Genomic DNA, 25817 nt, shown 5'->3' with positions numbered 1-25817 from the left:
ATATGTTAAATAAGCGGTTCCCTCTCAGTGTCAACTCTTCAATATGAAGTATAAACTATATGGCAGAGGAAATCCCCAATACACGAATCGATATACGCTATTGCGTTCGGTCCCAAACATTCGCGTACTGCGGGGACCAACTGTACTGTGTTTCTCCTCTCAGGTGATTTCAGACAAACTCTTCCCGTAGTGCCACGATCCACCTATGCTGATAAGATCACCTGAACTTGCCTTACTCATCGGTGTTGTGGAGCAATATTGAAAAACTTTAACTAAGCATAAACAGGCACGTCCAAATGCTACAGGATCCATCAGCTTTTACTTTCTCCAAACAGTTATTAGACATCGGCAATACACCTTAGCAGATTCTTAAAAAGCTCTAATAGAAACCCAATTTAGAAAACTAATATGTACGTCATACATGGCTTACCAGGCGTACATAAAACATCGTTCATTCAATTGGTCTGCTTGATTATTAAGAAAATAAGGGTGATAATCATTAGCAGCCTCACTATAAGCTTTAAAAAGTGTAAAAAGTAAAAATAACGTAAAAAGTGTAAATACAATGAAAATCATGTACTTAAGAAATATAATGTGACCGTTAAACCAATTTTTAACAAAATCAAACGGGTCAGCTAGTACTCAATATTAATTTTGCGGAGCACAGATTTTACTTGACGGTCGAATCCCAACCGAGACCGGACCCTCCCCTGTACGAGAGGACTGACTATCCACGTACAACAGGCAAAACAAGTCTCGTAAGCCCTTAACGGGCAGGCTTCTTCTTCTTCTTGGCGTAACGACCTCTTTGGTCATGCCTGCCCGTAAAGGGCTTACGAGACTTGTTTTCCTGTTGTACGTGGATAGTCAGTCCTCTCGTACAGGGGAGGGTCCGGTCTCAGTTGGGATTCGAACCCACGCCGTCGAGGTGGTGAGCCTCGGCGCAGGCATGACCAACAAAACAAGGTCGTTACGCCAAGAAGAAGAAGATTTTACTTGAGCTTTAGAAGCGGAGAACACACTATTCAACATTGTTTGCAGTTATGAAATGCAAAAGTTTTCCATGACAGATCGTACTCAGCTGCTTGGAAATAAGTCGACAAAAAAATGGCAACATTTTCAGCAAAGCCTTTTTTGGTACAGAAACGATGGAAATTTTACCGCATTTTATGAAAAAATATTTGCAGCCAATTGATAGATTTGAAGGAAAGATAAAATATATCATTTTGCTGATTATATAAAAAATCTATATACAAACAACAACAAAATACTCTATCTTTAAAGGAAACCCTTTTTCCCAAAGAGTAAAGACGATAGTGACCGGATGAAAAAATAAGCGTTCAAGCAAACAGATCACTTTAGAGAACTAACAAAAACCTTCCTCGTCCACCTAATGGCTAAGGTTGTTCGTTGCGCTGCTTCTCTTTTTCCTATTCGGTGAGATTTCTTGTCTTTCACTTTCACGGTCTTGTGATTTCCACCCGGATCACCACTTTCGCGATCACGACCGGGCTCCCGTGTTGTTTGAAAGTGCCTGCCCTGCCCGCGTATGTAATGCCACGCGGGCTTCGTACCCCGTCTCCCTCCACCTTTGTTGCCCTTTGTTCCATCCGCAGGCCAGTAAGCTTTCTCCCATTCGAGACTCGACAGCTCGCTAAGTCGCCCCGCGCGATGGATGATCGCCGATTCGATGGATTTCGCCCCATTTCGTCGTGCTTCACATAATTAATTGGCCTGCAATTCCTTCGTTATGGTAATGACCGCCAAGACCGCGGGGCCGCACCGGAACTGGTTGGAAAATTGGCCTTCGGGGCGGCATACAACAAAACAAAAAACAGTAAATGACCTTGGGAAAACGATGCTCGGCGGTGCCTTATCAAACGCGGCCCTGGGAATAGGGGCACCTACTTTCCCCGTGACGGGTTATAGCCCTCCCTGGGGTGGCAGGTGTCGTATTGTTTTCTTATGTCGTAGCATCGAGCTTCCTGTTCCGCAAGAAAATTTTATAAAATTTGCATCCGTCCATCGCATGCCTTAGAACAGACTTCCGGGTATGGTAGTTGTTGACGTCGCTTCTGTTTACTTTCTTGTGCACGTGAAGGAGTAGCAAGACGTTGACGATGCAACAAAGATCACCCGATCCGACGCGTCGTGTTATTTGCATCCAGGATGGGGAGCAAGGTGCTGAGCTTCCACCAAGCTTGTCCATGCAAAGGACGAGACGATGACAGTTATTTCCACACAAACAATAACAACCCGCGCGCGCTATGCACGCGGCCACGCCAGAGCGCTATTACTGTCACGGCGTGTGTGAGCCCCACCACCCTCCGCCCCACCCAGATGTCGCGGGCGGGTGGTCGGACAAAGATGAGACAGATAAGGTGAAGGTGGAGGGGGAAGGGGAAGGGGCTCTGTGCCATTGGCTACAGTTGCTAGTCGCGCACTGACCTCCCTTACTCTCCCCGTTGCCCCTTTTGGAGCAGGCGGTAAACCAGCGGATCCACGAGTTGACGACAAGCGTGCGCATTCGCCCTGCTCTTAATAAAATGGAGCTTCACGAATCTCTCCAGCACCGCCCGTACCCCATATCATCCCCGCGCACTAGTGGCGCACCACCACCACCACCACCACCACCAGCACCCCATGGCGTGAGATTGTGTATTGGTAATTCTCGATGATGATAGTGTACATTCATTCTCTCTCTTCAAACAATTCCCGCCGTTCGCCCTCGCCTGGTCGCTGGTTGTGTCGCGCAATTTCGATCGATAGGCGAACGGGGAGGGGAACGAGGGTGAGGCCATTTGTCCACAAGGTAACCGACGGGGAGCCGTTTTTCACGTGCATCATTCGGGTGCGAATTTATTTATTCCACCTGCTTCCATAACGGACATAACAAGTCTGTCTGGCTGGGTTGCGATTTCCGTCCAGCTTCTTCCGGGAAGGCAAGGACACACCTGGTAGAAACTTAACATGCCCTTCCCAAAAAACTTCCGGTTTCCATTGCGTTGGTGATCCTCGCACGGAGGAAGTGAACAAATTCATTAAACGACAAAGCACAAAAAAAAAGGTAAAATATAAATAAAGCATTTCCTTGCTAATTTCTATTATCATGTTTTCATACGTACCATTGCAAAGCGCACTGGAAAGCAGCTTTCACTCGAGCGGACCGAATGGGAAAAACCGTTGCTGCTCGCAATCTTTGATCTTTCTCTCATCAAACGGTCCACACTGGGGGGTTCATGTTGTTCTCACTGTTGCTTTCAGGTCTGCATCAAGGAAGTGTGTACCCTTTTCGGCGAGAGAAATATGCTGCTCGGGAAGGATGCACACGGAAGGATGCTTCACAAGAGAACCACACAACCCCACACATTCCCACCCCATTCGCGTGGTGCAGTGAAAGGGTGCAAAGATTCGTTTTTCTCGCTTTCTTTCTGCGCCCGCTCCCTGCTTTCACTCGCCGATGGAATGCTCAGCTCGGGCAGACACATTCACAGCTGGCAGCAGGCGGCGCGTTTGTCGTTCACGAATTGTTTGCACTCGGGCACCCCGACCGATTCTCACCGACCAAACCCCCCGTGACACAGACAGACTTGCCTGCTTCCCTCTAGCATCCCGGACAGGATGCATTTTCACCGCCTGTGTTTGTGCGGCGTTTGTATCCCGCCGTTCGCTTTTCACACTTCACGCAAAACAACGGCGAACGGAACGGGAAACGCACGGCAAACACATTAGCGTCTGACGGACGGCCCTCTTACTTCTCACTGCATCCTAGATCGGCGCTGGTTTAGCTGGATTGATGATTCACACACGACCAATTTTTGCTTGAGCTGCTGCGATTGGCTCACTATCGTCACGGGTGTTAGCTGCACATTTAAGGGTTTTTTTTTATGGGACGAAATCCTTTTCCCCAACTTTTTGGAAACAGCTGAACATGTCACGATGCGCGTACCTTTTCCTCGGTGTACACCAGAACACGGATGCAAAACTTATTGCAACGCAGATTCGGTGTAGATTTTATTTCCCGTGCACCAAGACCACATTCACTTGTAAACACTTTTTTTTCTTTGCTGGAGCGGAATGCTGCGAAGAAAAGATGTGATGATATTTCATTCAACACACAGTATGGGGGTACATTCTGCTTTGCTTTTTTTCTCCCAACTGGACAGCTGCTAGTTGCGAATGCATCTTTGAGTTGATGTGTACTTTTCTTTTTTTTTTTTGCAAGATCACTCCACTAGACAGCTGCTAGGAAAATCGTTGCTAGTTGAACTGCGAGTGGAAAAAAAACTACTGCACTGCACTTCGTTTCGAGCGGCGATGAAAACCTAACCCATCATGCGCTGCTGACAATCGGCAGATTTTTTTTCTTATTTATTGCACTCCACTTGTATTTCACATTGAGATGCTTATTCTTGGGTCGCAACAACGTGAGGAAGCTTTTTTCTTCCCATTCACCAAACAACCGACTCGGAAACTTCCGAAACCGCCTGTTTTGCTTGCCCTGCAACACCCAGACCAACCGCTGATCAGGTCGATGACCCGATGGCGATGACGGTAAATCTGCTTCCGAATCCGGTCACCACTTTTGCACAGCGATGAACCTAGAAAGACGGAATTTCGATGCCTGTCACTGCGTCAATGGCCCGTTTCTTTCGCGAAAAACCTCCACCCAGCGTTGCACAATTCGACGACCGTGCGCTCCAGCAGCGATACCGCGACGGGACGGGAAAAAAACGCATCGCACTTCGCACACGTCCTTCATCATCACATACTTCGCCAGCGTCGTAAAAGAGTAAACAACTAATTGCGACCGCCCGCCATTGTTTTCGACCATTTTCGTTCACCAAACACTACACCGAACGGCGGCATTCCGTGCCCAACCGAAACGATTCAACAACTACCGTGTTTTTCAACTGCAGCGAGTTAAATGGTTTTGATTCTGAAAAATCCACACGCCGCGTCAGCCGCCATTATAGTTTTCCATCTTTTTAAAGTGACGGGTGTGTTGGTGCAGTCGAACGAAATCTGCCGTTGTGTTGGTGCATTTGTGTATGAGCAGTTTGTCAAGGTACCTAAAGCTGAGCTGTACGGTTAGCAAGATGCTTCAAAGCAAGCTGTGTACCAGGAATGAGGAATTGAAAACTTTGGCTGTCCCTGTCTCTCCCATAAAGTCAAATTTAAGAAAATCTAAAATTTTTGGAAAATGTTTCACTCGACAAGCTCTAGCATAGTTTTTTGGTAATATCTCCAAAAAGGGGCACTGACAGCCAAGTTTTCCCATTCTGCTACACCCGTTGTAAGATTATGCACCTAAAGCTATGCAATGGGTGATATATGAATTCAATAAATTCAAGTTGTAACGGAAACGCATCGGTTAAAATACCCAAAGAGAATAATCGTGTTGAGCATTGCATACCTTCTAGCAAAAATGTGAAAAAGATGTTTTACGATGGTACGACAGTGAATCGCATTCTATTCGCATTCAAATTTTCTATCAAACGACGCATGATCTTCGTCAGATGGACGACAATACAAAGTGATAATGGCTCGATCAATGATAATCATGTTTTTGGAATCTCGCAAAGTTATTCTCAAAAGTAATTCACAGTATTTATTCAAAATGCACCAAGTTGAGTTGAGAACAGCGGAGTTTTTATAGCTTTTATTTTGCAATATTTCACTCGCAAACACGGTTGTGAAAACGAAGGTATTTCTCAACCTTATTTCGATTATTCGATGAAACCTTGGTTCGATGAACCTTGGTCAAAACCGTTTGAACCGGTTCGAATACCGGTTGGCGAACCAATTACAGGTTGTCGTTTCATGTGGTGGTTCAAGCTTACACACATCATTCGTAACACACACAATTGCACTTCGTGAGCTCTCACGGCAGAGTGAGAAAAATGTTTCACGTCAAAACCAAGATTACTGGAACGAAGAAACACTTGTCTCAAGTGGTTGGATGTCTTTTTATCTTGATCTAATGGTTCAATAAATTGAAATGAATTCTACAGAATTTAACTGAAAACTTTGTTAAAAACATTGCTTGTACTTTGGTTATTACTATTTTCGATATGGTGCTATGTTTTTCTGTCAAATTGCTCCGCATGGCTTAACCTTGTTCCACACCTTGGTCAAAACATTTGGAACAAACTAGTGATGGGAAAATCGGCTCCGACGAACTCTGGTAAATTTTGGAGCTGGCTCCGGAGTCGGCTCCGAACTACCGACTCCGAACTAACGGCTCCGAACTACCAGCTCCGAACTAACGGCTCCGAACTAACGGTTCCCGAGCTGGGTGTGAAAAAAGCATCTTCACGAATTTTTCGTTACGAGATTATGCGACCAAAAACAGGGGGTCCCGTAAGCTTGGAACCGTCTTTGCGGAGTCGGCTTTGGAGCCGTTAGTTCGGAGTTCGGAGCCGTTACTTCGGAGCCGGCACCGGAGCCGTTAGTGCGCTCCGGAGTGCCCACCACTAGAACAAACGTTCGTCGAACGCAAGTGAAAGATAGATTAAAAAATAATTTTGTTTTGATTCGTCGTCATCTGTGGTTTCGTCGCCGTCGTAGTCGGAGAGAGGTGGTGGGAAAATAGTGCAGTGTGCCAGTTTTGTTCGCGAGGCGTCCCTTTCTCTGACCTACACACGGTGGTCGCTCGTAGATTGTTGTAGAATTCAGTTGCACCATTTCTACGCAACACTAGAGGAAGCTCGGAAAAACGCCAGCAACACAAGGGCCGCAGTAAAAAAAACAATGTCATTTTTTGGCTCACGCGACCATGAAGGCTACGTGGGCAGAGAAGAGCATATGGTACGGTGTTGTTAGAGGCTATGATTGTGGCAATTAATTTCACTAATTTCTTCCCTCTTCCTGCAGCGAAAGCTGGAATCGGCCAACTCCGAGGATGATGGGGATCTGGTCGAGCTTGCCCTCGGTGGTCTTCACATCGCCGAGGGCGTTCGACCCACAGCTGGAGGTCCATTTTCCGCACTCACGCCTTCAATGTGGCCGCAAGATATCCTGGCCAAGCTTGGCCAACCGGATCCGGATGAGCCACCGAACCACCAGCCTGACTATCGCTTCGACGAGTTCGGGTTCCGGGTGGAGGAAGAGGATGGACCCGAGCAGAGCTCGAACAAACTGCTTAGCATCCCGTTCATCGAAGATCCGGCGCAGCGTCTGCAGTGGATTGCGCACCTAGAGTTCTCCCACAACAAGGAAGCGACCGAGCTGACCTGGGAAAGTGTCGACGTGGTACTACCCCGCACGGAGAAGCTCCGTTCGATGGTGCGTGCTGGCATACCGCACTCACTGCGTCCCCAGATGTGGATGCGACTGTCCGGGGCCTTGCAAAAGAAGCTAAAGTCCGAAGCGAGCTACCAGGAGATTGTTAAAGCGTCCTCGAACGACCAGCTCATGACGTCGAAGCAGATCGAGAAGGATCTGCTACGGATCATGCCAACCAATGCTTGCTTCAGTTCGCTCAATGGCACCGGTGTGCCACGGTTGAGACGGATCTTGCGAGGAATTGCCTGGCTCTATCCGGACATTGGTTACTGCCAAGGTACGGGTGTAATAGCGGCCTCACTGCTACTGCTGCTCGAAGAAGAGGACGCGTTCTGGATGATGGCCACGATCGTGGAAGATCTGCTGCCCGCCTCGTACTACTCGTCCACGCTGCTCGGAATCCAGGCGGACCAGCGCGTCATGCAAACGCTTATCGGCAACTACCTCACGGCGGTAGATGAAACGCTCAAAAGCCACGACATCGAGCTGTCGCTGATAACACTCCACTGGTTCCTGACGCTCTTCGCCAGCGTCGTCCACATGAAGATCCTGCTGCGCATCTGGGACTGGTTTTTCTACGATGGCTCGATCGTCCTGTTCCAGCTGACCCTGGGCCTGCTGAAGATAAAGGAACCGACGGTAAAAAACCTAGAGAACTCGGCGCAAATCTTCAACTCACTCTCGGACCTTCCGGGCGACATTGACGACGTGGAGCATCTGTTCGCGGTATCGCTCGAGGTCGGCGGATCCCTGTCGCCCATGGTCATCGAGACGCACCGTCGGCGGCACCTCGCGTACCTGATGGCGGACCAGGGCGGGCTTGTTGGGAACCCGGAGGCCACCTCCAACCTTCCCAAGCAGCAGCTCGCGCGAAGGCAGATGAAAAAATCCAAATCAATGCTCCAGACGATCCTGTTCGGTGCGGGCGCCGGTGGGGCCGAGGGTGAGGACGAGCTGAAGTGCAAAAATATCCGCACGACCGAGTTGCTGGTGGATTTGCGCGAGGCCATCCTGAAAGTCGCCCGACACTTCCTCGCGATCGAACCGAAGCTGGCGGCCCACATCAAACTGATTGCCGACTATGGCATGGACAGTCACGCGAAGGACCACGAGAACTACATCAACGTGTCGAGGACGCGCAGTCGGCGCGCTAAGGCACTGCACGACTTCGAGCGGCACGACGACGACGAGCTGGGCTTCCGGAAGAACGATATCATTACGATCGTGAGCCAGAAGGACGAACACTGCTGGGTGGGCGAGCTGAACGGACTGCGCGGCTGGTTTCCGGCCAAGTTTGTCGAGCTGCTGGACGAGCGCAGCAAGCAGTACAGTTGCGCCGGCGACGACGCCATCTCGGAGACGGTCACGGACCTCGTCCGGGGGACGCTAGCGCCGACGATCAAGCAGGTGCTCGAGCACGGCATGAAGCGTCCGTCGTTCCTCGGCGGACCGTGCCACCCGTGGCTGTTCATCGAGGAAGCGGCAACGCGCGAGGTAGAGAAAGACTTTGAGTCGGTCTACTCGCGGCTAGTGCTGTGTAAAACCTATCGCCTGGACGAGGATGGGAAAGTCCTGACGCCCGAGGAGCTGCTCTATCGCTGCGTACAATCGGTCAACCAAAGCCACGATGCGGCCCACGCCCAGATGGACGTGAAGCTGCGCTCGCTCATCTGTCTCGGGCTGAACGAACAGGTGCTTCATCTCTGGCTGGAGACCCTGTGCAGTTGCACGGAGATCGTGCAGAAGTGGTACCAACCGTGGAGCTTCGTGTTCTCGCCCGGTTGGGTGCAGATAAAGTGCGAGCTGCGCCTGCTGTCGCAGTTTGCCTTCAACTTGAACCCAAACTGGGAGCTACCGGCGAAGCGAGAAGCGGTCCAAAGCCAACCGCTTAAGGATGGCGTGCGGGACATGCTGGTGAAGCACCACCTATTCTCCTGGGACCTCTAATCGAAGCCATCGTGTTAGTAATCTCTCTCATTCCCGTTTCCTTTTGTCGTGTGTTCCTTTATCCTCAATCAATGCTTCTTCCGATGAGAGTGGCAGCTGAGGTATTATTTTAATTTAATTGCTTTGGTTTTAATCTAACGGACCATTAATGTTTACTACCGGAAAGGAGATACTAAAGTAACACGTTGTTGGACGGCTTTTGTCGCGAACGGATGTGCTGCAGCCTCAACCTACTTTATTTTATTGTTTTATTGTAGAGCTTTTAACAAGTGTTATTTAGTTTATTCGTGATTTATGTTAACAATCCGTACGCTCCTTTACTAAACGTCGTGTGCACAACAGTATTACATTGTAACCTATCGAACGAACACGTGGAGCTCTTGGAGCTCAACCCAGTCGCACGTCCGTGCAAACCCCGTCGTTCTCCCAAAGGCACTCCCAAGGCATATGCGAACGAGATGAATGAAAACTTTGTGGCGCGTACTAAGAGATTCACTACATTGAGCTTTTTAAGGTAGCGTGCACCGAAGAAAGACTAGACAGGATATTGTTATACATTTTATGTTGTTTTTATATGAATTTATTTTGATCATTTTAATCAAACACTCCTTTTGTTAAATCACTTTTAGCAAGTGTTTTGTTCCTTTTGTGTTCAATTTAATTAATGTAGACCCTATCGTACACCCGTTTGTGTAATCGTTGTTCGTCCCTGTCCGTGTATGTATGTTGTATATTAACTAATGTGGCATTCCCCGGTTTAAGTTTTTTTGTCCATCAAAGACTTGGTTTTAGTTTTTCAGAAACGCGAAATCAAAATGTATAATCGAATCTTACCCTATATAGCTAGATAGGTAGATGCGTATGAGTGTGTAAAATGCATTATTTAAACAAAAAGGAAAACTACAAATTTCAGAGTGCAAAAGATCGCTTTCCTGCCTTCAATCAATTTTATCAAGGAAAAGCTTATAAACATATATATACACACACAGGCAGAGAGATAGAGTAACATTAAGCCTCCGCTGTTATACACTAGCAAAAATAATAAAGTAATCCTTAATGTTTGAAGCAACGACTTCATAAAAAAACTAAATTAATTATCGGTACTGCATTGTTTCAATTTTTACAAGGTTTTATATCATATCCAATGTTGTTGTCATATAGTTTCTTACACGACTAGAAAAAGGAGCTTCACATGATTAATGCTATCCTTTCGATAATTATTAACCGTCGACCAAATGATGACCTGTAAATTTAAACTATCCACCTTGATATACGTTGCTATGTTTATCCACCTTGAAGATTAATGTTTGACAATTCGTTTGTTTTCATGTGAATCGTTTGGCAACACTGGCAGCTGTATCAAGCGCGGCGTTTTATTCCGTAGATTTTAGGCGGTTTGCACGCAAAACAAACTTAACTCGGTTGGGATTACATCTGTGGAGAGATTTGTTTATATTCACCGTTCCCCGTTCGTCTGCAGTGTGCCTCAACCAAAGCAAAATGTTCTACCATGTGCGTAAGGTGGCCGGTGGGCGTTGTTTGTTATTTGAAAATAATTCCCCGTTTCTACCCCACATTGCAGATATCCTTGGAGCACGAGATTTTGCTTCATCCGCGATACTTTGGACCCCAGCTAATCGAAACGGTGAAGCAGAAACTGTACACCGAGGTTGAAGGAACGTGTACCGGCAAATATGGATTCGTGATCGCGGTAACAACAATAGACGACATTGGTTCCGGTACGATACAACCGGGCCAGGGCTTTGTGGTGTATCCGGTCAAGTATAAGGCGATCGTATTCCGGCCGTTCAAGGGGGAGGTACTGGATGCGACGGTAAAGCAGGTCAACAAGGTGGGCATGTTTGCCGAGATCGGACCCCTGTCGTGCTTCATATCGCACCATTCCATTCCGGCCGATATGCAGTTTTGCCCGAACGGGGCACCACCTTGCTATCGAGCGAAGAACGGCGAAAGCGTGATAGCGGCGGAGGACAAGATTCGGCTGAAAATTGTCGGTACACGCGTGGACGCTACTGGCATTGTTAGTATTCGATTTACCAGTTCTCAAATAATGTGAAAACAGTAATATATCAATCGCTTCATTCTTTCTTTCAGTTTGCCATCGGGACGTTAATGGACGATTATTTGGGCCTTGTTGGTAGTTAATGACGGTGGACGATTGGGTTCCTGACAAGTTATCGATAAACTATATTTATAAGAAACCGCGTGAAGAAAAGATTAAATACATTAAGTTGTGAATTAATTTCAAAAATCAGATGTCAATTTGACTCAAGAAAGAATAATTTCTCATCTCAATGGGTTTCAACAGGAATAAAAACACACACCTCACCCTTTTAAGTGTAATATCTCTTATTATTACTCCTTAAACGGATCCAATCTTCCAAAGAAAGGTTTGTAAAGATCCGCCAACTTGAACGGAACATGGGCGACAAAAGAAAGTGTATCAAGACAGCAACAGCAGCAGCATCATCGGCGCAACCGTACCGTCCCTTACTCCATCTCCTGTGCGCGCAGTCTGGCGTTCCGGTTCGTGACGGCAATGGCCAGCTGCTTCGCGCGTTCGACGATTGCCTTGCGCTTCTTCGACGATACACCGTGGGCGATCTCGGCGCAGTACACACGGTTCTGCATCATCAGCACCTCCAGCTCGCTGACGTTGTGTACCAGGAATTTTTTGAATCCGGACGGCAGCATATGACGAGTGCGCTTGTTCGATCCGTAACCAATGTTGGGCATCAGATACTGACCCTTGAAGCGACGACGCACTCGGTTGTCAATACCTTTCGGCCGACGCCAGTTGGGCTGAAGGGACGGAGAAAGAAGGGAAAAATTGATTCAATAAACATACATGACACGGAGGTCCCGAACCATTCTGGAACATTACTTACCGCTAGCTTGTCATAACGGTCCGACTGGTGGCGGATGAACTTCTTCGTCCGCTTCTTGACGATCTTCGGTTTATACGCTGGACGCACCATCTTCGTTTCTGGACGAGAGATATATTCATACATTGAACAGAAACATTGAGGTTAGAAATCATGTTGAAAACGCAGTAGCACTATTGTTGACGAATAGATATTCAAGTGGTCTGCATTCGCTTGGACTAGCGTACTTCGTTCGAGGACAGATTTTCAAACGATATTAGCCGGGTAATCTAGGAACCATCATACTTCCGGAACACCACAAACTACACGGGTAAGGGGACAGACGGAGCAGTTCTGTCGGCGATTCAGAGTGGTGTGGAGTAAACATCCACTTTCGGAAACGACCGTACCCTAATTTCATCGCATAAAATTCATAACCCTGTTCACCATCTTACTCGCGCCGCAAAATACTACATTTCACACGAAAGCAGACCAGCAGAATATCAATGTAAAGTTACCAAATTCCTTACAATTTATTGGAGCACAACACGCGGTAGATCGTTCACGTTGGCAGAACAATAAAAAAGAAGGTTTTCGACTAGAGTTGGCAGAATCGGGACTCGGAAGATTCGAAGATTCGATCCCTAGACGGATTCTAAAGATTCGAATCCCATTTGACGGATTCTAAAGATTCGAATCCCATCTGACGGATTCTAAAGATTTGATTCGATTAGGATTCGAATCAGATTTGATTGGTTTGGGACTCGATTTGATTCGATTCTGACTTGATCCTAAACTGTTTGAATCGACTCACAATGATTTGAGTCGAATTAGTCACATAACTAATCGATCTATAGACAATGTAATTGATTTAAGTTTACTCAAATCGAACGCTGGGTAGAATATCCAATGGACATCAATGGATCCATCACTCAATGTATTGAGTTTTTTGCGCGATTTGCAAGTTAGGCTCTAGAAAAATTCCTGGAACCAATTTTTTACAAACAAATACAGTAGAATGTCCATTATCCGAGTTGTTCTGCCCAACCAAACCCATTTCATCAGGACCAGACCATTTTTATCTAATTCTGAATCGGATTCTGGGGATTCAGATTATGATAAACAATTTCCAGACCGACATTGATTTGTTTACATGATGATGATGATGATGATGATGATGCTGATGATGATGATGATGATGCTGAAAAGTCCCACCGCTTACCCCTACATAGGTTTGAGAGGGACGAAAGTATCTTACGATATTAAATAGAAATCACCAAACGAGAGGGAGCATTGGGCCATTACTCTCCAGAACAATCGTATCCAACTCTGCTTCATTCATACAACGGTCGCCTTCGATTGCACAAGGAGGTACATCTTAGATTTCATAGCTAGCAAAGGAGACCACTTTCCGGAGTAGGGCAGGTATTTTCGCACAGTTTTGGTTAACACCGCCAGCTATCAATGGTTGATAGTGTGGTGAAACCCACCAGTACTACTTAAGGGACCTGATCTTGTTCCTTGCATACAACGGTCCCGAGCAATCACCTCGAAAGGTAAGTCCCCCAAGGTTAACGAGGCACCACCTTCCGGAGTGTAAAAGGGTATTTCTGCTCTGTTTGTAGTTCCCACCGCCAATTACTATTGGTTGATAACGTGGTGCCACTATCAAGAACAGAAAGGGACCCAACTACAGCGAGATGTGTAGGTACTACTAGTTCTTTTCGTACAGCCATGACCATCAATTGTCCTCGTTTATCTCTGCACGAATACGGTGCATAGGCGTTTGAACTCTCTTAGATTTCGTACTTGTTTAATCTCTTTCTAAAAAAACCGGCATTACGAGTGTGCTACCGATGCACGTCAGACCCAACCACTGTCCTTTCCCCCAAATACGTTGGTACCAGGCCTTTCAAAACAGGTTGGAGCACGCCCTATATGATATGATGGATTGGGACTCGGATTAGAAGATCCGGATCTCAGAATGGATTTGAATCGAAAGATACGAATCCCTGTAGGGATTCAGTTTTCCCATCACTACTTTTGACGTTTCGCCATTCCATCTTCGAAATCTGTCATATTTTGGTTGGTAACACTGATTACATTTTCGAACATTTCGAATGTAATTGATTTTCGATATACGACATAGCGTTTAAAAAATACGTTTCAATATAAAAATATCAATTTCAAGTGAAGGTGTGACTAACATTTACCCCATTCTATCCTTCTAGTTCTTATTTCAAGATAGGAGGATATATCTTGTCTCGAACATAAAAAAAATGATAGACGTATTTAATTATTTTCGCAACATTTATAACCATAACTTTATTTAATTAAGAGAAGAACGTAGGGGTTACCGGGTGGGCGAATTGTTGCAGTCAATGCTGTGAAAACTATATATCTTTCTTTATTCCACTCATCACTTCACATTTAAAACGATAAAGATGGGATACGGTATTCAGTAATTCAAGTAGCTGATGATGATTCACAAATGAAATATGAATTTATAAAATCAACACATTCCTGCACTGAACATCCATACCTTTTTGATTACAAATAGCAGAATAACTGATACAACCAGTGAACAAAGTTTGCAAGTTTATCATTTTATATAAGCAAATTTATTTCAGTTTTATCAAGCTTTGATTTTCCTGTTCTTTTAAGTGTATAGCTTATAAATATACATGTGTGTATATAGTTCTCTATATTTTCGTTCGAACTTCGCTTGCTCGCTGTATTGTAGCACCTTCATCTGCCTGTTTGATGCCGATCCGGCCGATAACGGGAGGTACTCCTACCATCTGGAATCTTACTATGAAAAGGCTAATCGGGACCAAAACAATACCCTTAACGTCTAGTCTATGTGCCTTCCTGTGAGTTGGTCCGTAATTTACTACGCGAACTTATAGTCTTCTAGAAAAATTTAAAAATAACTAAAAAATATGCGACAATATGTACAATCATTCCTCGTCGGCTGACTTGTTTTAAGTATGAACAAATTGATATGAAAAAGAAATTAAATTTCCCTGCACAATGATACACATTTGCGAAAGCGCCACGTATAATGTGCTTGACATAAAAGCTACGTAAAGTGATACAAGGGGCGGTGGTCTTGGGCCGGTTCTACATATTTCTCCTTAGATCTTCTTCTTTTGCTGTGATGTAACGACCATCTTCGGCCCGTAAGAATTACTGGCTTTTATTTCCTACTGCCGAACCGCGGGTCAGGGATGTGACCGACTATTATGGAGCATGTTCTACTCATTTGTCATTCCTCGGATGTCCTACAGTACAAATAATGCCTTCTGAATTTAGCAAACAACCACAACTCAAAAGAATATTGCTTTATGGAAGAATTAATTAAATAAATTTAAACTTTTCATACAAATTCCGTTAACAAATAAACTTCTTCTTATTACATCCCTTGGCTAGGGATGGCTAGACAACATTTGATCGATTTAATTTGTCCTTTGAGAAAAAAAACAAAAAAAAACACGGAGAGCAATTCCGGTCTGTGGATTTCTCCCCCAGTTGCAGGTCGTTCTTAGCTTTTAGGTCATAAAGTTAAAAATAAATTCCATCTACATACACGCTGACATAAAGAAATAACGGATACAAAATACTGATGCTTACGGTTTGATTTCTTTTGCTCCTACAAATCTATCCTATTGCTGCTCTGTTGCATACTCCGCCTAGTGGGATGGTATTGGCCGGCCAAACTCAACCGGGAACTACCACTGTCTTCCCTTCCTTCCTTACTTTCATGGTGGAAGCCGAAAGAGGGGTATTGATTGTATTTCCTTTTCATGTTTTAGTGCAATTCTTTATAAGAAAGTATCCCAGCCGCCGCAAAAATGGCTCCTAACATAATTAAAGGCACTGTTGGTAAAATGCGTCTCCCCATTTCTAAGTACGGAAGCAACGATACGTTAAACATTTTTCCTCCAAAAGTCTCCCATTGTCGTATTGCTCAATTCATCGATCTTTTAATCGATGCACGGCTAAGTCTGTTCTGGTTTATTTTTCCTTCTTTACAATCTATTCTTTTACCGCTTTACTACTACTATCTAGTTCTTACAGGTTTATGCTAACGGAAGCCAAGGTTTTTTTATTCTAACGAGAATAGGAAGGGATACATCTTACTATCGGTGATGGCGCCTGATGCGTTGTTACTTTTCTTCATTGCACTTAATCAATGCACGATGGGCAAGCATACCTTCGACAGTGCAGCTTCACTCTCTCTGTACGGTTTTATTACTATTATTGCTGAACACAAAATTACTCCGATGGCTTCACCGTGCCCATCACCTTACCCTCGAACAGGGGCAACGGTTCGTTGTCGCTGCTCACCTCCTCCTGTATAACTGGATTGTCCAGATCCTCGCAGCGCGTTTTGAAGAAAAACCTATTGGGAAATGCGACGGCAAACAGAATCGTTAACGATCGATTCACAAAAAAAAACCTAGAGAATAGACTGCTATTAGACGACATCTTACCGGTAGTTTCCTTTTTTGGGCAGGTAATCCTTGAACTGGCGCAAGGTTGGCGGTTGGGTACCGGGGATCTTTATCCGGTACGGGACTTCCTCGTCGCAGAACGAGTACACGACGATGGTGAACTCGTTCGGGGCCTGCTGCGGTTTCGCCGGAATCGGTGGAGGGGGCATAGAAGGCGGAAGGGATCCAAAACCAGCCGAAGACAGCGACATTGGTACGGGTGGCAATGGCATGCTCTGTATTGCACTCGTTGGCAGTGGATATTGGTACCGTTTCGATCTGTATTGATTGAGGAAATATTATAGAGTCGATAAATGGAGTAAACTTTTCTATGAAACCGATCCATCGATCCCTGCCTGATGCATACCTTCGCGTTTCGTCCTCCAGCCGGCGGCTGGATTCCTGGAGCAACGTGGCCGTATGCATGTCATGCATGTTGCGTGACAGTGGTCGCGAGCTGCCACCGAGACTGAGTTCACCCCGGCTGCCACTGCTACCGCCGCTACTGCTGTGCTTCGTGAGCGTGTCGGTGGAAAACAGGCTGATGCCACTATCCGTGTTGACGGAGGGCCATTTGTGGTTGAGCTTGCGCGAACCGGAAGACATAGGGGCGGCCATCGGCTGCATCGATTGACCCATCAGCGGATGACCCTCGGGCATCGACTTCGAATGTCGCATCGATGTTGGCGCTGTCGGAATGAGGCAAGCAGCAAACATTTGTATCCTTTCGATATGGGCACCATATTGGATGCGATTTGCGAGATTACGAACTTACCTCCAACTGGTACAAAGCCGGCAAGCTCGTGACGCCGAGAGCGAGAACCGACCGCGTTCGGTGGACACGGTGACATAGTGCCGGGCGAACGACTTGGCGTTAGGTCTGACCAAACGCGGGACACGTGCTGATCGAGAATGTCCTGATCGTTGTCGTCATCCACCTGTAGCTTTTGACGAATTGCATCGGCCAGTACCTTATTCTGTGAGCGATCGGACAATTCCGCCTATTATACAAATAACAGCGACGAAACACAAAATGACACATCAGTAAATTCACGATCACAAAGAGCAATTAAAGTTGAATGTGCAAACTACCTCCTGTAACTTTTTACAGAGCAGCTCATCTTTCTCTTGCTCCCTGGCAACGCATTCCAGCTTGTTTATCAGTATTTTCGCGAACTCCATCGGTGGTGGCTGTTTCTGTGTATTTCGGTGTGTCCGAGGGATAATCTACAATAGGAGGAAAAATTAAAACCCACATTCCCACGGTAGAAAAAAAAAAACATCAGCTCCAGAATCAGGCCCAATCAGACCAAGACCATTGGTCAATGGTTTACTTCGATTACTAACCGAAAATGTATCGACTTCCTCGTTGGTGAGCGCATTTTCACGCATAATTCTCTTCTCCATGGACGAATGGTGATGGTGGTGATGTTTTCGCTGCGAATGTGGTCGGCCATCGCTGTGGAATGTTTTAATGTCACACATCGGTCAACACAATGGCAATTGTAAACGTATGTTGTTTATTCATATTTTCCCCCATTTTTCACAAGGTTAGCGACAACCAAAATTGAGATACGAAAACATATAGGAACAAAACAATGTTAATAACTAAATCGTAGGAAGCCGGAAGCTTGCTACGATTGGTTTTGCGAGGCGCAAAGGACAAATCCAGCCGTTGAAGGATAAATCATCATAAATGAAATTACTTATAAACGAAATGAGGAGATAAAACAAAAACTTACGTGGATATACTCGAAAGGGACATCGTATCGGAATCGGTACGGCCGGAGCTCAGACTGGCCAGCTCTGAGTCGCGCCGCGATACCGGATTATAGGGTGCATAGGCGGTGTAAACGGAATATCCGCGTGTTCTGCATGCGTGAAGTCGCGTGTCAGCGGAAGGAGAAGGGAAAGGAGAATGGGAAGGTCCGAGAGTCGGGGTTTTTAATTAATCAATCGAGATTATGAATTGATCGATTGGAAGAAAGAGGTAATGATAACATGGGTGACGGGATTTGGACATACAAAAAGATCAAGTTCATCCCGACGGTATCGTCAACAATGAAGAAAAAGCGTATAATTAAGCGCCATTGCGCATAAAAAGGACACGGCAGCGAACATATCAGGACATTTAAAAAAAGGGAAACAGGCATTAAAAAATGGGAGGACCGTCGACGACAAGTGCGAGACAGAGAGAGATGGATAAAGTATGTGTGTGCAAATGCGCACAGAAGTTGTCGTGGTGTTTCCACCGTGGAAGGGTACGCCATTTCGGTTGTGTTGGTGTTTCATGTTGGATCGAAAGGATACGCCGTGAGCAACAGGATGATGATGTACGCGAGGATGGAGAGTCGTTGGGCATTTGGGAAGTATGATGAGCAGGTGATGGTTGGTTGGTTGATGATTGGCAAATGCGAATGTTTTGGTCAAATGGACCAGGCGCATGCGCACACATACATACAATACAAAAATACACACATACACACATAACGAAGAATTGCACAGGACGAACGCCGGGGACGGAAAGGGAACGTCGGAAGTCGAGAGCGTTTTGCATGGATTTAAAGTGGCCGAAATGTGCATCCGCAAATCGTTCGTGGATAATGGGGGAGGCATGGGAGGCAAACGGAAAGCGATGGAAAGAGAAGAGAGGAAAAAAAGAAAGAGAAAAACATAAGTAAATAAAGGTTAAATGAAAACAACATAATAAAATTATTAACAATAGAAGGGTTTAATTAATTGACGTCTTTCTTATGGGCATTCGTTAACAGCAGCTCTGAAGTAGTGAAAAAGGCCATCGTAAGCGCGCAATGGTTCATTAATTTAGTACTGAGGGCGGTGTAAAGTGTGCAAAAATATAATATTCGTAATTTAAAGCAAAGATTTACATAACTTGTCAGAAGCATAAGGCAAAGATGAAAGTAGGAAATTGAGCTTTGCTGCAAAGCTGTACGTGCACGTCAGATGTAGGCTGTGACGCGTTCAATGGTGACTTAACGCGCCTAAGCCAAAGTAAATCATAGAACCTCACATGAAAGCGCTCGATAAATCTGTAAGTTCCAAAAAGAACTTACGCAAAATGAAATTGATGCGACTGGCCAATGGATCTAGTCGCGGGTATAAAAACGCAATAATAAAAATCGCTTCAAAACACAATGCATAAACTCTTACCCGGGGGGCCTTTCAAGGCGTCGTTTCTGCGTGGCTATCAGTGCATTCTTCGTAAGCGTCATGGGCACCTTGGAGGAAGACGTGGATGGAGGTGGCATTGCGCCGGGCGGAGCGGGTGGAGGTGGTAGTAAGGGGTTACTTGAGGACCCCGACAGTGCCATCAGACTGTCCACACCGGGCCCTGTAGCACCGTACAGCTGCTCAATCGAGTCGGCATTAACTAGCTCTGCATCTTCGTGCAGCGTCGGAAGGGCGGACGAGCTGAGCGTGAAGAGGTCCGATGTGGAGCTGCTATTGGTCAGCGAGCAGGACATACCGTATCCCATCATGCCGACGCTGCTGCTACTACCCCCACTGGTGTTACTATTACTACCGCCTCCAGTTCCAGCAGCACTTGTCGTTCCGCCAGCACCGCTAGTCGAAGCCGTCGGTGCGCCAAGGTTAGAATTGCTTCCGCTTCCGATGACGCTGCTGCTACTGCTTGAGCTCTGTATGTTCTGCACGTACTGCAGGTAGAGGTCCGACTGCAGGAAATGTGGATATGTGGTCTCGCCGATAATGTTCGCCACATCGGACTGCATTTGGTCGAAGATATCGGACGTAAGGATAAGCTCGTTCTTGAGACCCGACTTGATGAAGTTGCGCAGCGCCTCGTTCACGTACAACTCCGAGCCAGGCTGGGCCTTCTTCAGGAACCGGCGGTAGATGGCGCCGATCAGCTGGGTGATCTTCTCCGGGTCCGTTTGCTGCTTGAGGCCCTCGCAGGCAAAGTAGAACTTGAGCCGATTCGAGGGCTCCTCACCCTCGAGCTCCACGTACCGCTTGAACAGCTCCGCGCCGTCGCCATCCTCCAGTAGGTTCCCGAGCTTCTGGGCCCACCGAACGTACGATGGTGGCGATCCATCTTTGTTCCGATCCGAGTGCGATACTTCCGTCATCTGCAAGTGACAAAGTAGGTGGTCAATCATCGTTTTACTCCTGAGAAAAGGACACACAATTTTTCATCCCAAGTACATAATCATTACAAATGGCACGATTGCCTTTCCTTTAAAAAAATCATCATGCTTGACCTGCCCAGAGTTACGAAATCAAATCCGTCCTTTCAACGCTGGCGGTAAGTTTAAAAGTCATGTGAGATCTCTATTGATTTCGTCTTTTGTCTTACCCCAGAGCTTATGGGACCTGCCAGTCGGGGACCTTTTCATTGAAAACATTTGTCGCCACCGCCCAAGAAAAGTGGACCGCTTTAGCTACTCCGCTACAGATTATCCTCCAGCGGTCTTAAACGCAGCCGAGATTCGGAAAAGACAAATATTGTCCTTGGTTACGGGTGCTTACCTTCCGACGGGTTTCCTCTCCGGGGACGGGTGGTCTGGGCCCACTGCAGGTAAAGTCATCAAGCTTCTGAAGGGAATACTGCTGATTCATCGGATAATCCTCCTCGGTGGGCGGACCGGCGGAATTTTTCCTCGTCGTTCCTGCTTTATTCCTCAGCCGAAGCAGACCTCTGGTTTCTCCGTGGTTCGATTTAGTTTTTCACACCGACGTTTGGCTCGTGATATTTTCCCTTCGAACACACTCAGCTTACGTTAGACGTTAAAATTACGATCAACTGGGGTCGGTTTGTTTTAATTCGTTTCAGTCCTTCCTCTCAAGGCAGTCCGTCGTCCTGGTGGTTTTCTCTTCGTTGGCGAATTTCGTCATACAACCAGAGTTATATCAGTGTAGGGCATAATGTCTAGAAAAATAGAAACGAGAAACAATTACAAATTAATCACTTATTTTCAGTAGAGCCATACACATTCGGTAGTTAATTATTCTTATATCAGTTTACAGATGTAGGTTCGCGTGATCCCTGCGTACCTTTTTCCAACAGCGAAACCATAATTATCATATTTTTAATAATTTTCAAAAAGCATTCACATATAAAGAAACATTTACCTACAAAAAACCCGCATATGGCTAATTTCGCATTGCTATAGAATCCCCTTGATGAATAGTCGAATAAGGTACGTTATTGTACCGCTGATACTGGAATTGAAATCTCGCATATCCTGCAGCAGAACACATCGTTGGCCGTGCTTGTATGTCGTGACCAAAAAGGCCACGGTGCTTTTGCTGTGCGCGCAGCTGAAATCCTATTAAAACGTCAATCATCATTTTTCGCTCCACGGAAACTCCGAAATATTGCACGCTTCACTGAACGTTCTTCCCGGCGTTCAAGGTATCTTGTTCTTGCAGAGGTAAAGGGAACGTACTATGGCTGTGTATTCGGTGTTTGGCCGTTTTCGAGAGCTACACACACACACTGCATGCATGTCCTTTGGAAACGAGGATAGGTTTTAATTGTAATGAAGAAATACAGGGAACGCTGTTGCCTGGCGTAGGGGTGGTTTCATCATAAGGAGCAAATAATTTATCAAACTGGATGAAGATACGTTCGCCAGCTGATGAAATGGAAAAAAATATGTGCTAAAATCTTAGATAATTACACAAGGTACGCATTTTTTAAACTCATTAGAAATGAGAAATAAACCACCATGACAGCATTATACAAGGATTTCCATCATTGGTTAAGTGAAGGCTCAGTGCTTCTTACAGCAATCAATAACCAGACGGCAGGCGGGCAGAAATTAAATTCTAACTTCAATTGGAAAGGCAAAAAACGGGAATTGAATACTGCCATGTGCATAACCCTCCCGCTGAGGAGCAAAACAACACAACCTAGGGTGATCGGCAGCATTAAATGGAGGAAAAACTTTAGACACACGATGGACGGATTAAAAAAGCAATGCAAACACAGCTTACGCTTAGCGTAAGTGGAAAGGGCTAGGGCTAGGTTCTCCCAAGGCCACACACAAGGCGGCTGCACGACCCTTCGATCTTTTATGCGAGATTTCGGGCAGAAAGCTTCCGCTTTCCCCTTCGCAACCCCAGTGCAATCTTTACGCAAGCAGGACGCCCAATTGGTCCGTTCGGCAGGACGAATCAGCGGTGGCACAGGACGGGCACTTAAAATGGCTGCCTTTGCCAATCTACCGTAGACCGGTGCCGCATGCCATGATGGCGGATCAAGGACGCGGGCCGCCACTCGATGGTCTTGAAGTGTCCTTACATGTGAATGACATTTTTTCTTCCCTCAACGGGAGGGAACAAAACAAATGCGAACGAACAATGCACCGGGAGCAGGGACGCCGCCGGCGACAGCCATTACCGGTGGGAGTTGATTTTTGAATAATTATCATGGCGGAACGATTGTGTTCGACCAGTTGCATAAGGGACCCCTCGTCGGAAAGAACGGAACGAAGATGATTCCATTACAGTATGCCATTTAATTGAAATGGTAAAATTAGTGCAATGCAATTACATCCTGATCAATGGTTTTATGTCAGAGGGCTCTATAGTATAACTTGTCGAAGGTACAAATGCTCCTCAGTTTAAAAAGAATAGATCTTTTAAATGTTAAAATAATTTTTTTCTCTTCATAACATTATAAATTGGTTTTTTGCATCTTTTTTTTGTGGTGAGGCACGATAGCTTAGCAAACAATTTTTAACAGCTGTCGAAATATTAAAACAAATCTATAATCAAAATCCCCTTGCTTGACTAAGACTAAGACTAAATCTCAAATAGGATTATTAAGCACGATGAAGATATTATAAGAGCGGCAGCCTTAAATGCTAAACGATCAGGGATACGGACGAAATAATCTAATAAATTTGGAAAATTAATCAATGTGCCATTATGCAGAAAATCTTTGTGAAGAAAAATTTTTTTTAGAAAAAAAGAAATCCGATAAGAAATGAGATAGGATCTTCGTACGTAGCACTCAAATTTTCTTACAGGCCAGATTTTGACGACCCCTGGTAGATAGGATAGTATAACAGCTTCCGAACTTTCCAGTAGGTTTGCAAAAAAAACAGTTTCAAGGATATATGCACAGTTGTGGCTGGAAACTTCGGAGAATTTGTTTGTAAATTAAACCCAACCTTTGATCATAATGAGGATAATCTGTAGGACGCTTCCAATGAAGTACAATAAAAATTTACCACCTTCACAGAAAACTTGCCTCAACAACCCGACTTTTGACGCTGTTCTACAAGGAAACGACGACGGGACATAAAATCGTGTGTGCAAAAAAATAATTCGCTAACTAGTTCCTTTGAAAGCATAAAGCGAGAGGTAGGATAGCGGCGAAAAGAAAAATATATTGATTCGAGCAAAGACGAGCGGCCATTTTTACGACTGCAGGATTATTAAAATGTCCCCGCCGTCTCGTTCAGGATTTCAACATTTCGTTCGTCCAAGTCCCGGTGCTTCCCTTTTTTCTTGTTCTTCCTTTTCGCCGTCACGCAGAGAGAGATACACCAGGAAGCCATTAAATCCTTGCTCAGTACCGACGGCTTCGCGTCTGGAACCGATCGAACAAGGTCCAGCCGCCTTCGGCAAACCGGATACCGAGATGAGACGATGGTCATCCACTTTATGATCCAAACCATAGGTATCTTTTCAGAGCACAGTATAAGAAACCTTAAAAACACTTGTTGGCGGCAAAGCGTAAAAGAATTTTCAACGAGTGCTCGAGTTCGAAATTACCTATCACCAGGCCAGACCATCGGGCCTGTGAGGATCTTAAACGACACCGAAAGACACACATTAAAATCGAGTGTGGCATTTGTATCTCGTGGCAAAATTCTGCGGGTGTGACGCACGGCGCACAAGGATCAGAAATCACCGCGAACGCGTTCCGCCGAGTGGGTTACTTGCCCGGAGGCAAACGGGCCCGCTGACGCCTGCAGGATCGAATGATAATTTAGTTGACTTTAATTTACTTCCCAGCTGGAGCACCCGGAGCGGACGGGTGAAAATCGGTGCGTGCGCAATTAGCCACCGGCCAAATTAAGCAGCCCTCGTTCTCGCCGCCAGAACCGAAAAGGGCCACCTTCTGCTGCTAGGCAACATTGAATCCCAAGTCCGGGAAATACACCACCGGCGAAAGCAGCGCGCTGGAAAGAATGAAATTTTGTAAACCAGAGCAAAATGTTTCCCCTTTTCCTATTCTCGGGTACGCAAAATCCTCGTCCGATGAAGGATTATATTTCCTGTCGGAAGAAGTCGCTGCTACTGACGTCGGGGGCAGGCGTCATTGGGAAATCATTTTCGTAGTGCGCAATCTCTTGCCGGGCACACCAATTCCCCGAGGCATCAATCTCGGATAAAAATATAACGAATGAAAACACGGGATGTAGACTTTGTGCGCGCAAGAAAAGGCTGCGGTTTCCGATTTTCAATAAGCGGAGGATTTCAAACATAATAAGAAATTTTTTTCCAACTACGTATTTGCTCGGCTTGTTGCACCGACGGAGACTGATGTACACAAAACTAGCATACTCTAGTCTATCCCCGTTTAATGTTGGTTCGACACCCTTTGGCTCTTTCCTTCTCTCCAACATGCAGCAGGACGTTCAATCTCCGTCCACGGATGGCAAAACGCTACCGAAGAGGGTTAGAAATATCCAACAGAACAGTAGTGTAAAACCATCGATGGAATCGAACAAGCAGCGCCAGGGGATGGAATCATAATTTTTATGAAAAGGGAAAAGCCCGGCCGCATCGGGAGAAGCATAATTCACCGTTAGCCCGAGGAAAAATGGAATGGAAACGGCAGAAAGACGAAACACACAGCCATACTTTGGACGGAAAACGGAAAGATGTGTTAGTGCCGTATTGTTTGCGGCTTACCTGAAGAAGTTCTTTATTGCTCGAAAACTTGCCCAAGTTAGACCGCTTACGCCGAAGGGACAAGAAGCAACATTGCACTTTAGGTCGTTGTAGTTTAAATTGCTCTCCGTTAAAATAGGAAGCTAGAAATGAGGCACCAAGGATTGTTTTTTTGGGATCATCCTGGATTGTTGAAACATTCAAAAATGTATTCCATATATTTAAATTTAAATGTACGCACCATTAAAGCTCAAAAAATGACCAAAATAAGTTATGTTCAAAACCATTTTAAGACTTTTTTAATTAAAAT

At 45.7% G+C, this 25817-nt stretch overlaps 4 protein-coding genes across 4 annotated transcripts; 2 read left to right on the top strand and 2 right to left on the bottom strand.

Moving 5' to 3' along the window:
• Positions 1-6733: 6733 nt before the first annotated feature.
• LOC131288539 (small G protein signaling modulator 3 homolog) lies at positions 6734-9295 on the top strand. Its single transcript, XM_058317679.1, has 2 exons — positions 6734-6810; positions 6877-9295. Exons 1-2 carry the CDS (start codon positions 6754-6756, stop codon positions 9232-9234), a joined length of 2415 nt encoding a protein of 804 aa, XP_058173662.1. The 5' UTR covers positions 6734-6753; the 3' UTR covers positions 9235-9295.
• A 1346-nt stretch (positions 9296-10641) lies between these two features.
• Positions 10642-11461, top strand: LOC131287670 (DNA-directed RNA polymerase II subunit RPB7). The gene is made up of 3 exons (XM_058316741.1): positions 10642-10746; positions 10817-11275; positions 11350-11461. The coding sequence occupies exons 1-3, from the start codon at positions 10735-10737 to the stop codon at positions 11398-11400; spliced, it is 522 nt and encodes a 173-aa protein (XP_058172724.1). The 5' UTR covers positions 10642-10734; the 3' UTR covers positions 11401-11461.
• Positions 11462-11580: 119 nt separating this feature from the next.
• On the bottom strand, positions 11581-12268 carry LOC131286153 (large ribosomal subunit protein eL32). The gene is made up of 2 exons (XM_058315044.1): positions 12144-12268; positions 11581-12057 (listed from the first exon to the last, which is right to left on the bottom strand). Exons 1-2 carry the CDS (start codon positions 12264-12266, stop codon positions 11746-11748), a joined length of 435 nt encoding a protein of 144 aa, XP_058171027.1. The 5' UTR covers positions 12267-12268; the 3' UTR covers positions 11581-11745.
• Positions 12269-15405: 3137 nt separating this feature from the next.
• On the bottom strand, positions 15406-21289 carry LOC131284426 (axin). The gene is made up of 9 exons (XM_058313284.1): positions 21115-21289; positions 19787-20714; positions 18358-18486; positions 17963-18074; positions 17708-17842; positions 17391-17616; positions 16983-17304; positions 16616-16894; positions 15406-16524 (listed from the first exon to the last, which is right to left on the bottom strand). The coding sequence occupies exons 1-9, from the start codon at positions 21212-21214 to the stop codon at positions 16398-16400; spliced, it is 2358 nt and encodes a 785-aa protein (XP_058169267.1). The 5' UTR covers positions 21215-21289; the 3' UTR covers positions 15406-16397.
• Positions 21290-25817: the final 4528 nt, after the last annotated feature.

The sequence above is a fragment of the Anopheles ziemanni genome, chromosome 3, assembly GCF_943734765.1.
Source record: "Anopheles ziemanni chromosome 3, idAnoZiCoDA_A2_x.2, whole genome shotgun sequence".
In the NCBI taxonomy this organism is placed as follows: Eukaryota; Metazoa; Arthropoda; class Insecta; order Diptera; family Culicidae; genus Anopheles; species Anopheles ziemanni.
Note: the sequence above shows the minus strand (reverse complement) of the source record. Positions and strands in the feature narration are given on the sequence as shown.

What these genes read in the sequence shown, in the direction of transcription:
- LOC131288539 (XM_058317679.1), top strand. Translation starts at nt 6,754, where the DNA reads ATGTCATTTTTTGGCTCACGCGACCATGAAGGCTACGTGGGCAGAGAA. An exon ending in TGGGCAGAGAAGAGCATATG is followed by an intron (nt 6,811 to 6,876) that starts GTACGGTGTTGT and finishes CTCTTCCTGCAG; the next exon opens with CGAAAGCTGGAATCGGCCAA.
- LOC131287670 (XM_058316741.1), top strand. An exon ending in GCGTGGACGCTACTGGCATT is followed by an intron (nt 11,276 to 11,349) that starts GTTAGTATTCGA and finishes TCTTTCTTTCAG; the next exon opens with TTTGCCATCGGGACGTTAAT.
- LOC131286153 (XM_058315044.1), bottom strand. Translation starts at nt 12,266, where the DNA reads ATGTATGAATATATCTCTCGTCCAGAAACGAAGATGGTGCGTCCAGCG. An exon ending in ACCGTTATGACAAGCTAGCG is followed by an intron (nt 12,058 to 12,143) that starts GTAAGTAATGTT and finishes CCGTCCCTTCAG; the next exon opens with CCCAACTGGCGTCGGCCGAA.
- LOC131284426 (XM_058313284.1), bottom strand. Translation starts at nt 21,214, where the DNA reads ATGAATCAGCAGTATTCCCTTCAGAAGCTTGATGACTTTACCTGCAGT. An exon ending in CGCCTTGAAAGGCCCCCCGG is followed by an intron (nt 18,487 to 19,786) that starts GTAAGAGTTTAT and finishes TCACGCATGCAG; the next exon opens with AACACGCGGATATTCCGTTT. An exon ending in TCTGTAAAAAGTTACAGGAG is followed by an intron (nt 17,617 to 17,707) that starts GTAGTTTGCACA and finishes TTTGTATAATAG; the next exon opens with GCGGAATTGTCCGATCGCTC.